Source organism: Arachis ipaensis, chromosome B1, assembly GCF_059453495.1.
Source record: "Arachis ipaensis isolate K30076 ecotype BB chromosome B1, ASM5945349v1, whole genome shotgun sequence".
In the NCBI taxonomy this organism is placed as follows: Eukaryota; Viridiplantae; Streptophyta; class Magnoliopsida; order Fabales; family Fabaceae; genus Arachis; species Arachis ipaensis.
The window spans coordinates 127031482-127047444 of NC_142436.1; the positions used below are offsets into that span (position 1 = coordinate 127031482).

Genomic DNA, 15963 nt, shown 5'->3' on the forward strand with positions numbered 1-15963 from the left:
TGCGCCGCGAATCAAGTCTCACATGACACCATTAATGAAGCACGTGGCTCACATTTTGGGTCTTCAAAAGGCCCCAAACTTCATATTTTTTGAGTATTTAAAGATAACATATGAAAGAAGAAAAAGGAGGAGATTTTAGGGTGAGTTTTATTTTGAGGTTCATAGGTTTCTAGAAAGAGAAGCTCTCTCATCTCTCTAGAATTAGGGTAGATTCAATTAATTTCTTGCCAAATTTTCTCTAGTTTTAGTTTCTAATCTTGTTTTAATTTAGTTGTATTTATATTTTCTTGTTATACTATCTTAGTTCATTAACACTTTCTTGTTAGTTTCTTGTTATGTCATTTAATTTATGAACTCTTGTTGAATTTATATTTTTATGAATGAATTTGATATTTTATGCTTTATTCTTACTTACTTGAGTTGTTATCGTCAATTTTTTTAATTGGGTAGTCATAATTTTAATATTTCTTGTAATTTATGAATTTTTTTATGTTTATGCACTCTATATGTTTGATAAAATGCTTGACTTAGTTATAAAGTAGATTTTAGATTCTTGACTTGGGTTAGAAACTTGGGAGAACTTGAGTTACTAATGTCCAAGTTGATTGATAATTTAGAGATGTTACTTAATCTTGTTTCTACTAACGTTAATCTTTTACTAATTTAATTAGTAAGTTGGTTAGAACTTGTGAATTAGGGTTAATTAAGTCTAATTGATTTTCTTTAATTTGTAGAGGTTGATGAATTGGGTTTGCTCTTTGTAATTATCATGTTATGGTTAATAACAAAAGATAATGATTCTTAACCCTCAATCCTTACCAAGATCTTTTAGAATTTAAATTTATTTTCATTCCCTAGTTAATTGTCTTAATTGCTCTTATATTAGTTTAGTGTCTCTTTCCCTTTAGATGTTGTATTGCTCTTTAACATCTTGTGATTTAAATTTTTGCTAATTTCAATCAAATCTCCAACTCTCCTATAGCCAATGATCATAATGTAATTCCAAAGGAGAACGAATCAGAATTAAACTCCCGATTATTGTTTTGATTTGTCATATTTTTAAACCTATGAAGCACGGACACTTTGCTGAGTTGCCGTGTCCGCGTGTCAGACACATTTCGGACACGACACTCACCGACACTCGTTCGATACGCGTGTCTGCTGTGTCCAACCGTGTCTTAATGAAAAATAAAAAATTCTTCTCTAGACACGCCTGGACACACCTAAATACCATCACGTGTCAGCGTGTCTAGTCTTATTCTTAACATATATTCTTAAAATAAATTTAGATATAGTATATATTATTATTTATTAAAACAAAAAATATTTTAAATACTTGATATAATTAAAATAAGACATTAAAAATAATTAAAAAATTTAATTTATATTTTAATATCAATAAAATATCAAAATATCATTACAATTTATCTAAAAAATACTTTATATTTTATACGTATATGTGTCTCCGTGTCATGTAAGATTTTAAAATTCGCGTATCGACATGTCCCGTGTTGTGTCGTGTTCCGTGTCCGTGTCAGTGTCTGTGCATCATAGTTTTAAACTAAACTTTGATAATGTTAATTATTGGTTTAGAACTAGAAGGAACTTGTGCTTTTTAACTTGTGAGTTTTTTAAATCGGTACTTAGCACTCATCACGCATATCATTGATAGAATATTGAGATACTAGGGGTTCTTTAGATCAAGTTCCACACAAAGTGTTGCAATTTTTTTTTTCTGCTTTTATCAGCTGTGTTTGCATCCACTTTTAAGGTTCTACCAACCACATTCCCTATTTTCTTCAGCATGGACTCTTCATAGTATTCAATGGAAAGTCCTAGGAGTCTCACTTATGCTGCAATGTGATTAATGGAGGTTTCCAGTGGATTGAAATCCGGTCTCCAGAAACGGATAGAGAGGTCATGATCGAATATTTTTCCAGGGTCCGTCTATGAAAGCATAATCTAGGTCTTCCTGAGAGAAAAATTTAACTATGAAAAAATCATTTCCCAGATCTATTAGTTCGATGCTTCTCATCTTTCCCCACATTGCCTCTAGCCTTCTAGTGAGAACAACTAGTGAAATGTGCCTGCCAAGCAGTTTCACAATGAGGGTATCCCACCAAGGGTTCCTCAATTTCTTCTTAGCAGCTTCATTGATGGTGAAGTTGTATATATCCCTCACTTTCTCAATTTTTATTTCTGACTATTGTTTCTTAGCACCTTCTTCCTCTTTCTCATTTTTAGGATTACTATCTTTGACACCTTCTGCTTCTGTATGAGCGTTTTTTTCTCAATAGCCTAATTTTCTCATCAGAATCATTCAAAAGCCTTCCCTTTCTTATAGTGTCACTAAACGATCTCTTAGAAACAACTATTGTAGCTGTTGTCTCTTCTTCACCAATCATCCAGTCCTCTTCTCTGGGAATTGCAGCAGCCTCAAGGTCTCTAGAAAAGTGGGAGCTTCATCCTCAGTTCTTACCTTTTTTTCCCTGGCGAAGCAATTGGTCTTATTTCCTTCTAAGAGACAAGTTTTGGTTATGTGACCGGAAGTGCCCTCTGCAGACATAGGCACCCTTCATGAAGCCGGTAAAGGTGGTATAATGGTGGTTGTAAAGGTCTAAGGTGTAGGGAGAGAAAACTATAGCTTGTATTTTTTCCTTTTTTCTTTCTTTTTCTTTTTTTGTCATACTTTTTTCTTTCCTTTATTTTTTTTCTGGTTTTTGGTATAGATGCTTTTTCCTATTCATATATATATATTTGCACCTAAGTGGACCCAATGATTGGTGTGGCCCAATTGAGCAGTCTAGGGCCTGATGCTTTCTCCAATTTGCCCCCCTCACCAGTCTAAGAAAGCTGCTTTGAACTTTGAAGACTGTACTGTCTGTAAATGATAGAGCAGAATCAAAGAGAGCCAGTAATTTAGAAAAAAGAGATTCGGTTAGCATATACATACATATATGTGTGGATCTAGAACGACAAAACTGAGAAACAACTATGATTTTCTTCTTTCTTTTTTGGATTCTGTTCCGTTTGGGTGATCCGAGGAGTAAGCTAGGCCTTGGGAGCTTGTTAGGTCTGGGCGAGCTTACACGTCCGCTGGGGTCAGCGTGGCAAGGGTCCTCGGATGTCTCTGAAACACGGTGGTGGGAGTACCTGCAAAAGCACTCCGATGCTTAAGTCAGAATGTGTATTTATCAAGGAAGAAAGAGTATTAAGTAAGAGAAGAGAAATAATGTCTTCCAGGGACTGTGGTTTCTGTTTTTATAAGTGAGGTGTGAGTTAGTTGCGATACAAATGACCGGGATTGTTTGTTAGTATCTTTTTAGTTCCGAGGAATCGTCACGTGTATCCTGTTGTGATGGGTTTTGGTTGGAGGATAAAGCTGACTCAGCCAGGAGTGATTGATGCCGAGATCTTAGGTCGGTTAGAGTACTGGGAGGGTGCACACGTCATAGCCCCCAAGCTCGGCTGGTGTTGTGTTCAGGAACGTCGGCCGAGCTTTGATCGTCCATGTCTTTATTCGCGCGCGATAATCGTTTTGGTGGGCTTGGTTTTTGGTTTGTATGTTTAGTGATTCGTGTCGCTTTTATTGCGCATTTGATGTCGTTTTAGTTCCCCATGTTTCGTAGTGGGTATGGATTTAAGTTACCCACTAAAATAGTGGGCTTTGCAATAATCACTTCTTTCGGAACTTACGCCTTCGCCGTTTCTTCTTCTTCTCACTTTATCTTGCTATGTCTTCGAAAGGTTAGTGTTTTCTTTCTTTGTCTTTTACTGTTTCTGGGCATTTATGGGGGAGAAATTGAAAGAAAAACTAAAGGCTGTGGAGGTCAGGGAAGATGATCCTTACCACTGGGTTAGTGAGGACGTTAGGACCCGGTCGTCTTCTTTTACTAGTGTTGACTCCCTTGCTGAGTTGAAAGGGTTGGACTTCGTGAGGAAGGGTTCCGGGGTTACTGTTGAGTTCCTTCCATGTTCTAGTGATGATAGGGTTTTTGAGAGAAGAGGGGATTGGTTATACTTTTACATGTACACTCCCTGCTTGCTTGAGCTTGGCGTGCGTTTTCCGTTTTCGCCCTTCGAATGCGATGTCCTTACCCAACTGAACTGCGCACCTTCGCAGTTACACCCTAACTCCTGGGCGTTCCTTCGCGCCTTCCAGATTCTGATGGATTACCTGTGTTTTCCCTGTTCCCTGCCATTGTTCTTCTCGCTCTTTCAGGCGAAAGGTACTCGAAAAGGTTTGTGGGTTTGCTTTAGCAGTTTCCCTGGTCGTTCCGTATTTCTTCTTTATAAGTCTTCTTTTAAAAATTTCAAGTCCCTTTTTGTCAAAGTCCGGTCCATTGAGTCCGAATACCCGTTTTACTTGGACGATGAGCTTTGTGAAAGATTTCCTCTTTATTGGTGTTCTGAGCCTAGTCAAATTCTTGAGGCCTCTGAGCGGAGTGAAGAGGAGGAATTTGTGTTGGATTTTTTGGTTGAGAGCGTTGCTGCTGGGGAGTGCATGTCTATTTCTGATATATTGCGTTTGTATGACTCGGGTGATGTTGAGGGTTTGAAAACATATATAGGTAAGGTTTTGTTTAATTCTCGCCCGTACTACTTATTTTTCTGTTTTGTTTACCGTTCTTGTTGGCTATGTTGTAGGAGGACGAGTTCCCTTGCTGGATCCCTTAAAGTTGCAAACTTTTTTAAATAAGAAAAAGGACAAGGTTGTCGGTCCGGCCGAGCATAAGGATGGTGGCGAACAAGCTTTTTCCTCTGTTGGTCGTCCGGCCTCTTCGTTTAAGAGGAAGAGGGATGACGTTTCTCTGGAGGTTATCTCTGAGGCTGACCAGGAAGTTCGTGGTGAGGGGGACCCTGTGTTTGATCGTCAGAAGAAACTTCACGGCTTCATTGCGGGGTCTAACTCTCATTCTCTGTGGAGTGAACAGTTTAACTTTGCCGATCTTTCTGATCGGGCCTCTCAATACCCTGGGGACATGCTTATGACGCGGCGTGCTGGAATGGAAGCGCTTGGTAAATTTGTTCAGGTATGTTTTGTTTGTGTTTCTTATTCTTTCAATCTCTTGTATTGTTCTCATATTACGGATGCTGGGTAGGTGGTTGCTTCTCGCTTACTCTGCGTTGGTCGGACTGTTGAGTGTGTTGGTGCTGATCAGCAAGAAGCTGTGAACAAGGTCTCTTCCATGGAGAAGTCATATTCAGCTCGGATTGCTGATTTGGAGAAGGTTGTAAAGGAAAAGGAAGATGTTGCTGTCAGTGCTGTGGCTAGAGCGAAAGAAGCTGAGGATGAGGTGGTTCGTTTAAGAGATCAGATCCGCTTGTTGCAAGCTGAAGTTATGGAGCACGACGTGGCTAAAGGTCGGCTTACTTCCCGCGTGTATGAGCTAGAGGAGGCTGGGATGGAGATGTTCTCTGATGGTTTTGATCGTGCTGTGAGTCAGATTGCCCTGTTAGCTCCTAATTTTGATTGTGATAAGCTTGATATTACAAAGATAGTTGTAGGTGGAAAGTTAGTTGTAGATGGTACTGTGGAGGAGCATGACGAGAATGCTCCTTCTTAGTTTGTTTTGTATTTATTGCTTTTGTTTTGACTGTCTGAGCTCTAGACTGTTAGTTTTTTGGACTTTGTATGGCCGACGTTAGGCCGGTTTGACTATTAAGTGGCGGTATTTGGCCGATGTTTCAGGTCAGTTTGATAATATAATATAATATACTTGTAGTAAGTGTTTTTGTTATATTTTGTCATCGCCAGGCTTTATTTGAAAAGAATCTAACGCTTTTATTTGGATTTGGGGGGCGTCCGGCCTCATTAAAACCCTTCCTTAGGCAAAACCCTTTGGTTGGGAAAAAGCTCTAAGGGGGAAAAAGAGTACCTTCATTCGCATTTTATACAGACTATGACATATACATTTTGAGTGACGAGATGTTCCAGTTTCCTAGAATGGCATTGCCTTGTAATGTTTGGAGTTGATATGCTCCCTTGCCGAGCACTTCGGTAACACGGAAGGGGCCTTCCCAATTTGCGGCGAGCTTGCCATGAGCTGGAGGTCTTCTGGCTTCCTCTGTTCGCCTGAGCACAAGGTCGCCTTTGTTGAATATTCTCGGAATCACCTTCCTGTTGTATTTTCTTTCTATTATTTTCTTCTGGGCCCTTTGTTTGATAGCGGCGATTTCCCTGTCCTCTTCAGCTAAGTCAAGCTCGGCGCTCCTGGCCCTTAGGTTTTGTTGTTCATCGTATAATTCGGTTCTTAATGTCGGTAATCCGACCTCAATGGGGATCAGGTCTTCCGAGCCATAGACCAATTTGAAGGGTGTTTCGCCTGTAGTGTTATGTATTGTGGTGTTGTAACTCCACAGTACTTCGGGAATGAGCTCGGCCCATTCTCCCTTTGCGTTGTCGAGTTTCTTCTTTACTGCCTGCAACACAACTCGGTTAGCAGCTTCGGCTTGCCCATTAGTTTGTGGGTGTTCTACCGAGCTAAAACGATGTTGAATATTGAAATTTTTTAGAAATAACCCGAGCTTATTGTCTGTAAATTGCCTACCATTGTCTGATATTATTTCTTTTGGTATCCCAAAGCGGCATATTATATTTCTCCAAATAAAAGATCGTACCTTTTCAGCTGTTATCTTTGCCAAGGGTTGCGCTTCTATCCATTTTGAGAAGTAGTCTATGGATACCAAAAGAAATTTTACCTGTCCTGGTGCTGTTGGGAAGGGGCCGAGGATGTCAAGCCCCCATCTGTAGAAAGGCCAGCTTACCTCCATGCTGTGCAGTACTTCGGCTGGCTTGGTTGAGATCGCCTCATGTTTCTGGCATTTGTCGCATGTTTTGACTTTTGCTATGCAATCTCTCTTCATGGTCGGCCAATAATATCCTGTTCGGATTATTTTTGCAGCGAGAGCTCGTCCTCCTATGTGGTTCCCACATACTCCTTCATGGACTTCATTCATTACCTCTCTGGCCTGGTTTTGGTCTAGGCATCTTAGTAATGGTTGTGAGAAACCTCGTCTGTATAGCTCTCCTGATATTTTCGTGTAGAAGCTTGCCTTGCGTTTGAACTGTTGAGGGTGGAGCTCGTCTCTGGGTAATGCACCTGTACATATGTATTCAAGGAAAGGTTTCCTCCAATCGTGGAGGTGGTTAATGTTTTCAATACATAATAATTCAATGCTCGGTTTTGTGAGTGTGTGCTGCGATAATGTTGATGTTTGTGTGTCCGCCCTGGTGGCGGCGAGTTTAGATAGTATATCTGCCCTGACGTTTTGTTCTCTATGCACATGTAATATGGTGAATGAACTGAAATTTGAAATTAGATCCTTTGCTATGAGCCAGTATTGTTCTAGCAAGGGATCCTTTACCTGGAATTTCCTCGGATTTGTTGGACCACCAGGAGGGAATCGCAATGTGCCGTTAAGTTCGTCGCTTTGTGGCTTAGGGCGAGCTTTAATCCCGCTATGAGGGCTTCATACTCGGCCTGATTGTTGCTTGCCAAGAAGTGAAATTGGAGGGCTTGCTCGGCTACCACCTTATTTCCCTCCTTTAATATTATGCCAGCCCTGCTCCCTTCTCGACTTGACGCCCCATCCACGTGCAATTCCCATGTTTCAATGTGATCGTATGGGGTCATCTCCGTGATGAAGTCGGTGAGAACTTGTGCCTTGAGGGCCGATCTAGTCTGAAACTGAATGTCGAACTCTGAGAGTTCAATTGACCATTTGGTCAACCGTCCTGCCAGTTCTGGTTTTGTTAATATTTGTCGCAGTGGGTGATTCGTTCTTACTACTATTGTGTGGCTTTGGAAGTAGTGTCTGAGTCTCCTTGCTGTCGTTATCAGTGCAAGGGCGAGTTGTTCTATCTTCGGATATCGTTGCTCGGTTGGTTGCATGACTCTGCTGACGAAGTATACTGGCTGTTGCGTTTTTCCTGTTTCGAGAACAAGGGCCGAGCTTATAGCATAACTTGAAACAGATAGGTATAAATATAAAGGTTTACCGATTTCTGGTCTTTGTAGCACGGGTGGTGTTGCTAAGATCGTTTTGAGCTCGAAAAATGCTTTCTCGCCTTCCTCTGTCCAATGAAATTTTTTGTTCTTCGATATTGTTTGGAAAAGGTGATGTGCTCGGCTTGATGCAGCGGGTAGGAATCGGGATAGCGCAGCTATCCTTCCTGCAAGTTGTTGTACCTCTTTTATCGTTTTAGGGCTTTCCATGTTGAGTATTGCTGAACATTTTTCAGGGTTCGCCTCGATTCCTCGCGATGTGAGCATGAATCCGAGAAACTTTCCTCCCTTTACACCGAAGGCACACTTCTCAGGGTTCAATCTCATATTGTAAATTCGGAGTTGTCCAAATATTTCCTTGAGGTCTTCACAGTGTGATTTTTCTTTCTTGGTTTTCGCGACCATGTCGTCCACATATATCTCCATGTTGCGTCCTATTTGGTGATGGAAGACCTTGTCCATCAAGCGTTGATAGGTCGCACCTGCATTCTTTAAGCCAAATGGCATTACACGATAACAAAAGTTTCCATGTTCGGTTATGAATGCTGTCTTGCTTTGATCTTCAGGATGCATGAGTATTTGATTATACCCCGAATATGCATCCATGAAGCTTAAGCTTTCGAAACCTGAAGCGTTGTCTACAAGCTTATCAATGCATGGTAAAGGGTAGGCATCTTTAGGACATGCTTTGTTTAAATCTGTAAAATCGATGCACATGCGCCATTTACCTGAGTTTTTTCTTACCATTACCACATTCGAGAGCCATGTGGTGAAGCGGATTTCTCTGATGAAGTCGGCTTGTAAGAGTTTACTGGTCTCTTCCAGGGCTGCGTTTGATTTCTCTGTTCCTAGGTTTCTTTTCTTCTGAGCTATGGGTCGGCTCGAAAGATTTGTGGCGAGTTTGTGACAGATGATCTCCAGACTTATGCCCGGCATATCTGCTGGGGTCCAGGCGAATAAGTCTGCGTTGGCTCTTAGCAGCTTTACGAGATCCGACCTTTCTTGCCCTTGTAGTGCTTGACCTATGTATGTTACTTGCTCTGGTTTGGATGTCAGTTGAATTTTCTGGAGTTCGTCAGTTGGTTGGGGTCTCTCTTGTGTGTCTCCCCTGGGGTCGAGTTCGGCTAGGGAAAGGACTTCCTCTCTGGTTTGTACCGCTTTGATCTCATGTTGTCTTTCTCTGTTGTCCGACCTTTTCAAGCAAGAGTTATAACACTGCCGAGCTTGTTGGCGGTTTGAGTGGATCGTTGCTATTCTTCCGTCCTGTGCCTGAAACTTAACACATAGGTGGAAAGTTGATATTACCGCTCTGAACATGTTCAGAGCGGGTCTCCCGAGGATAATGTTATAAGGACTATTGCAATCGACAATCAGGTATTGTATATCAAGTGTTCGGGATGATGCGTTTTCACCTATTGTCGTTTTAAGCCATATATAACCTTTTATTGGTACCCTTTCTCCGGAGAATCCTACCAGTTCTCCGGAGGAGGGTTGTATGAGTTTTTCAGATAAGTTCATCTTTAAAAAGGTAGAATAAAAGAGTACGTCTGCGCTGCTACCTGGGTCCAAAAGGACCTTTCTTACCAGTAGGTCGCCTGTCTGGATAGAAATTACGACTGGGTCGTCCAGGTGTGGGGCGGCCGAACACATATCCGCTTTGTTGAAGGTGATCTCTAAATCTGGTGCGTCGCTCTTGTTTGGAGGTGAGGTTCCTTCGATGGCTAGCATGGCTCGGTAACTCCGTTTCCTGGCCGATGTTGTTTCGCCGCCTCCAGCAAATCCTCCGGAGATGCAGTTTATGACTGCCTTGGGTAGGTTATTGCTCGGCCATCTTTCCTTGTTTACTGAGGTCGGTTGCCTTTCCTCCCTGCCTCGGTCGTCTTCCTTATGCTTCCTCCCTTCAATGTATTTGTCTAATAGGCCTTGCCGTGCAAGCCTTTCCAAAAGGTCTTTGGCTATTATGCATTCGTCGGTGGTGTGTCCGTATTTTTGGTGGAAAGCGCAATGTTTGCTTTTGTCTACGAACCTCTGGTCTTGGTAACTGCCTGCCCGTACTGGGGGTTTTATAATCTTGGCATTGAGTATTTCCTTGATTATCTTTTCCCTTCTTGTGTTGAATCTGGTGTAATTGTCAAATTACGGAGTGAGCTTAAATGTTTTGCCGACCTCCTTGTTGTGGGTCGACCTCATTGATCGTTCCTCTTCCCTTATGGGTTTCCTTTCCGTTTTGTTGGCCTCGCGTAGTTCTTCGATTTCCATTTGTCCGGCTGCCCTTTCCCTGAACTCCTCCAGTGTCTTCGGTTTGGTGATGGCGATCGTTTCTCTGAATTTGCCAGGTCGGAGGCCGGCCTTAAGCGCATGGAGGTGGACAGCCGGATCTAGGTCGGGTATTTCCATGGTCGCCTCTGCAAACCTGGTCAGGTAATCCTTTAGGCTCTCCTGTGGACCTTGGCGGATCGTGCCGAGGTAATCCGATCCATGGACGTATATTCTCGCTGCGGCGAAGTAATCAATGAAAGACTTCGCCAGCTCTTCAAAAGAAGAGATTGAACCTGCAGGTAGTTTCGAGAACCAAAGCAAAGCTGCTCCGTCAAGATACGTCGGGAAGGCTCTGCAAAGTACAGGTTCATTGTTAGGACCGTTAAAAAACATCATAGATTGAAATTTCTTAATGTGAGCCCGGGGGTCACCAATCCCCTTATACGGCTCAAGTGAGGAGGGGAGTGTGAAATGTTTTGGCATTTGAAAATTTGTGATTTCTTCGGAAAAAGGGTTGTCCAAGGTTAGTCTCTCCTTTGGTGGGTCAGCGATCAGCAGGTCAGGTGTGCCCTGGGAAGATCTTTTGGAATTTCCCTCGCCTATCTGGTTGGCGCTATTTCGTGCTGATAGTTCGGCTAGTCTTTTGATTTCCGCTTGAAGTTCCGCCATTTGGGCCATGAGCTCGGCCTGTGTGAATTGAGGGACTCCGTTGTCAGCCATGACTGGGGCTCGCGCTATCCTGCGAAGAGAAACTCAAGAGGTAGAAATATAACAGGAAATCGTGGGGTTAGTGTTATCGGCCCCACGGTGGGCGCCAAATGTTCCGTTTGGGTGATCCGAGGAGTAAGCTAGGCCTTGGGAGCTTGTTAGGTCTGGGCGAGCTTACACGTCCGCTGGGGTCAGCGTGGCAAGGGTCCTCGGATGTCTCTGAAACACGGTGGTGGGAGTACCTGCAAAAGCACTCCGATGCTTAAGTCAGAATGTGTATTTATCAAGGAAGAAAGAGTATTAAGTAAGAGAAGAGAAATAATGTCTTCCAGGGACTGTGGTTTCTGTTTTTATAAGTGAGGTGTGAGTTAGTTGCGATACAAATGACCGGGATTGTTTGTTAGTATCTTTTTAGTTCTGAGGAATCGTCACGTGTATCCTGTTGTGATGAGTTTTGGTTGGAGGATAAAGCTGACTCAGCCAGGAGTGATTGATGCCGAGATCTTAGGTCGGTTAGAGTACTGGGAGGGTGCACACGTCAGATTCAATTCAGTGCAATTATACATGTATCATGTCTCTGTATGCTTTGGAGCATTCAATTCCACTGCTGTCTTCCAATTAGATTCCACTGAAAAACTAGACAAATATAAAATAGGTTGCTCTGAAAAAAATTGATCGAGGTGCCCGGTAAGTATAAATTATAAAGCGATGCTCATGGCTTCGGTAGCGGACGACCTGACAATACTGTTTCAGACGACTTGGAAATATTTACGGCCGAAAAGTTTTTTGCATACCGATTAAGGAGTTATTAACTTGTGTTAATGAGAGAATATCTCAATAATTCCCACGCCAGTTAATTTACTAGATTTGCCTAACTCAGTTGCAAATTATGACTGCATGGTCAGTATCTAAAATTTGGATGGAAAAATGTTCTAATTTGAAAACTAACATTCAAATGTAGACTACTAAATCATCGTTACTACATTCCAAAGATAGTAAACGGTAGACGGAAAAAAAGCAAACAAGTTAACATTGAAACGACTACATATCAGTAAAATGCTTTAGAGCTAAGATGGTTTTCATGCTAAGATATCCAAACTACTATACACTAAATAGTAAATACTGTAATTTAACCATGTGGTTCCACAAGAAGAGACCAAAAAGAAAAAGGAAAGAGAGAGAGGGGGGGGGGGGGGGGGGGAACGAGGCTAATATACCATCAGTATCAAGAAATAGTGCATGAGGGATGAAACCAGAATAAATAATTTCACAAATATCATTATGGTCAGGGAACCTCTATCTGGCCGTCATAACTCTACCTGTTGACATGAGTTAATAGCCTGGAGAATGGCCATGGTCACCATTGCCTAAATAGCCAACTCAAACTCATAACCAGTGGAAAATAAACAGGTAATACTATAATGTATGTTTTCAATTGCCATTATCGTCATCGTTGTCATCATCTTCCTCGTCATCTTCATCCTCTTGATCATCGTCTTCAGAATCATCCTCATCATTTTCCTGCCATGTGAAACATATAACCAAAGAAACACAATAAAGAATTGCTTCGCAGTTCAATAATATATTGCTTTTTCAAGAAACCAATAGACCTCTGCCTGTCATGTAAAATAAATATTCAACCATGGATCAAGAAACTGATACTAGAACCTCGGCCAATCAGAATTGTAAAATAAGAAGCAACAAAGAAACAAATTAGCAACCACTTTACATAACTTCCACCAAGTTTTTTTTTTGGTGATCGCAGCTATACATCCCAGGTACAGCGATTCACCTTTTATTCTTATCTGTGTTGTTTGTAATAGAACTACCATGGTTACAAGTTTTTCCATGTTCATTATCAAACATCTTAAATGTTTGGAATTTTTTGTTGCTTGTGGACCATGAATATAACTAAACTTTTAGCATTCTACCAATGTTGAAAGCATGACTTATTAACTTAGCATCTACACCTTACAATAATGGGGGGGAGTTTTGAAGCATTCAGTTCAACACCTGCTGTTAAAAATATCACTACTGCTAGGAGGCACATGCACATCAGTACATGGTACACATACTAACAATGAAACATGCAGCACTAAAAAAATTAGGTACTTTGATAGTTTGATATTTATTTTACTTTTTTAACTATTAAATTTGAGAACCCACTGACTCAACTTGTACGGAGTTTTCAAAAGAAATTTTCCAACGTTTTGCCAATTCACTATGTTTTGGAAAGAAAAAAGGAACCTCATTTACCTCATCATTAGCTTCATCATCACCATCCTCGTCATCAATCTCCTCCTGTTACCTCAGATAATCAAATACCATTAGAAACATAACAAATTGGAAAACAACAGGAAAATGGGACAATAAATGGTAAAGTAAAATGGGTAAGATGTGAATCTGAAGTTATAATTGGTATTCAACACACAGAAGGTAAAATTATATCTAAAAAAAGAACTGCAAGATAACTAACATTGTTGACATAAGTGAGTGGGTTTGGCCATAAATCATCCTTGATTATTTCTGCAACCTGCAATTCAGATAGAAATATTGCAATTAGAATTAGAATGGACCAGAAAAAGCAACAAACTAAAAGAAATATAATGCGGGTGTTATAGAGATAAAAACGAACTATGGGGTGGTTGGACAATTCTAGAAAGAACTTTACAAGAGCAAAAGATAAGAACATACCTCATCATGAATCTCATCCATATCATCTTTCTGCTCACAGTCACTAAACCAGCTAAAGAAACTGCATTCAATAGCATAAAAAGTCAACTTTGAAGTCTTAGAGAAGGAGTCATGACGATATATTTCTCACAAATACATTAGGTAACAATTAATCGACAAGAAAAGATTCCATCCTCAGTGACCTTCTTTAAAATTAAAAATCTCATCCATGAATCATGAATGAACTAATGTAAAAGACAAGTATGAATGTGACTATCATATTTCAATATTTCTGTACCCAAAAAAAATTTAAAAAATAGAAAATAACCTGATATCATCAAGAGTCCGCTTGTTCCCTTTATCCTCATGACTGACTCCATTGGGTATGCCCTGCACATTTAAGAATTATATTTCAAAATATAGCACAGAGAATACAACAGAAGAATCCAACAGGGAGAAGGTAAAAAAGTTGATACTTGATATTCATAGACTCACCTTGCCCTCTTTCCATTTTATGGGGGTGGCAGTAATTTTTGTTGTTCCCTCTTCAAGGAAATTAAAGGTCTTTACAAGCTTTGTTTCCTCAAAATAAGGATTTGGATTGAAATTCTGTACAAGAATTAAATAAAAACTGTTTACTATTATTCAATATAGTGAATAACTACTTCATATGGATCATGAAACACCCAACAGTAATGTGCAAATTAATTCTGCTAAGAAAGAAATCACAACTCCATAGTTAATAGAAGGGAAGGGTAACTTACAAGGGTGATTTTGAAGCCTGATTTGACATCTTTATGATCTTCAACTTCGAGAGAAGCCAAATACTTAAATATCTATCAAATAAGGAGTCTTTTCATTATTAACATATTACATATACAGTAAAGGTGTTAGTAGTAAGTATCAATGTTTAATTGCAAAACTTTAGTAGATATGAGGCAAAACCTTTATGTCTTCCTCATTCAGAAGCTCAGAGAGAGTGGGATGACTCATAAACTGCGAAAAGGGAAAAAATAAATTCAAAATTTTATAAGTATAAAATTAACAACAAAACTTGAACTATGAAATTAAGTAATTAACCAAAAGAGAATAAAAAGAGGAACTCACTGCAGTCAACCAGAAATCAGGAATAGATTTGATCAATTCGTTTCGTTTGTCGTAAATCGGTTTCCTAATCTCATTGTACTTCTGTTCTATCTCCAGAACTTCATCACCTGCCTTGTCATTAATCTACATCCCAAGTTTCATGTTCCAAATTCAATAATTCAATTCAATTTAATTACATACACTACGTTTACGAATGCAAATTGGAATAATATAGAACCTTTTCGAGGTCGTCTTGGATCTGTTGCAATTTCTCGATGTTGATGAGGAGCTGTCCGTGAACTTCGTCCAAATTCTCGGACTTTTCAGAAGCTTTGAGCTTCTTGCTCCTGTCGCCTGCCATCGTCAAAGTACAAGCTCGTTCGTTCTTCTGCCTCTGAGAGAGTGAGTAAGGGAGTGAGTAGGGTTAGGGTTTATGTTTGGGGTTTATGCTTTTATTTGTGGGGTTACTTTAGTCATTTTAGGTCTATATGACATGGACTTTTGACTTTTGACTTTTGATCAGGTACCTAGATACGTTAATGGTCCCAGAAGAAGGGAAGAGATCAATCCATCAACTCGGGTCAAGGAGGGAAGTGTCTTTCCCATGGTTTTAAATCCGAACCGGACGAAATAGCGATTAATTGATGAACCGTGAAAATTGGTCAGGTTTTTTCTGGTTCACTGGTTATATATATATATAGGAAAAGTATGAGGAGTCAATGGAATATTTGTACAATGTGTACAATAAAGGTTTATGGAGTATTAGAGATATAATCATTAGTGTTACCTTTTTCCATCAGCTGAAGTTTTTGGGATGAGTGATATCATGACATGGTATTAAAGCACTAGATCTAAAAAGTCAAGAATTCGATTTTTGGTGAACCCGAAAATCAGTTTAAGTTTTTGGGAAGATGTTTATTATCCTTAGTATTCGGATGGTTATTCTAGATAGTATGAGGGATGTTCATTTTGTAACTCAATAGCCCATTGTACAAATTGTACAAATAGTCCATTGTCTCCCTAGCGGGATCATATATATATATATAAAATCACTAACCCTTACCCTTCTCTCTCTCTCTCTCTCTCTCTCTCTCTCTCTCTCTCTCTCTCTCTCTCTCTCTCTCTCTCTCTGCGACGTCTTTCTCTACTTGGCTGTGGAGGATTCGCCGCGCCGTCACCTTCCTTCCTCGCTGTAAGAACCGGGTTTTAATTAACAAGTTAATTAAAA

At 40.4% G+C, this 15963-nt stretch overlaps 2 protein-coding genes across 2 annotated transcripts; one reads left to right on the forward strand and one right to left on the reverse strand.

Annotated features, from left to right (window-relative positions):
• Window positions 1-4982: 4982 nt before the first annotated feature.
• LOC148578306 (uncharacterized) lies at window positions 4983-5567 on the forward strand. The gene is made up of 2 exons (XM_088501253.1): window positions 4983-5033; window positions 5103-5567. The coding sequence occupies exons 1-2, from the start codon at window positions 4983-4985 to the stop codon at window positions 5565-5567; spliced, it is 516 nt and encodes a 171-aa protein (XP_088357379.1).
• A 6485-nt stretch (window positions 5568-12052) lies between these two features.
• LOC107633246 (NAP1-related protein 2) lies at window positions 12053-15183 on the reverse strand. The gene is made up of 10 exons (XM_016336889.3): window positions 14974-15183; window positions 14757-14879; window positions 14595-14645; window positions 14414-14485; window positions 14145-14258; window positions 13978-14039; window positions 13671-13731; window positions 13453-13509; window positions 13233-13277; window positions 12053-12497 (listed from the first exon to the last, which is right to left on the reverse strand). Exons 1-10 carry the CDS (start codon window positions 15094-15096, stop codon window positions 12408-12410), a joined length of 798 nt encoding a protein of 265 aa, XP_016192375.1. The 5' UTR covers window positions 15097-15183; the 3' UTR covers window positions 12053-12407.
• Between the last annotated feature and the right edge of the window lie 780 nt (window positions 15184-15963).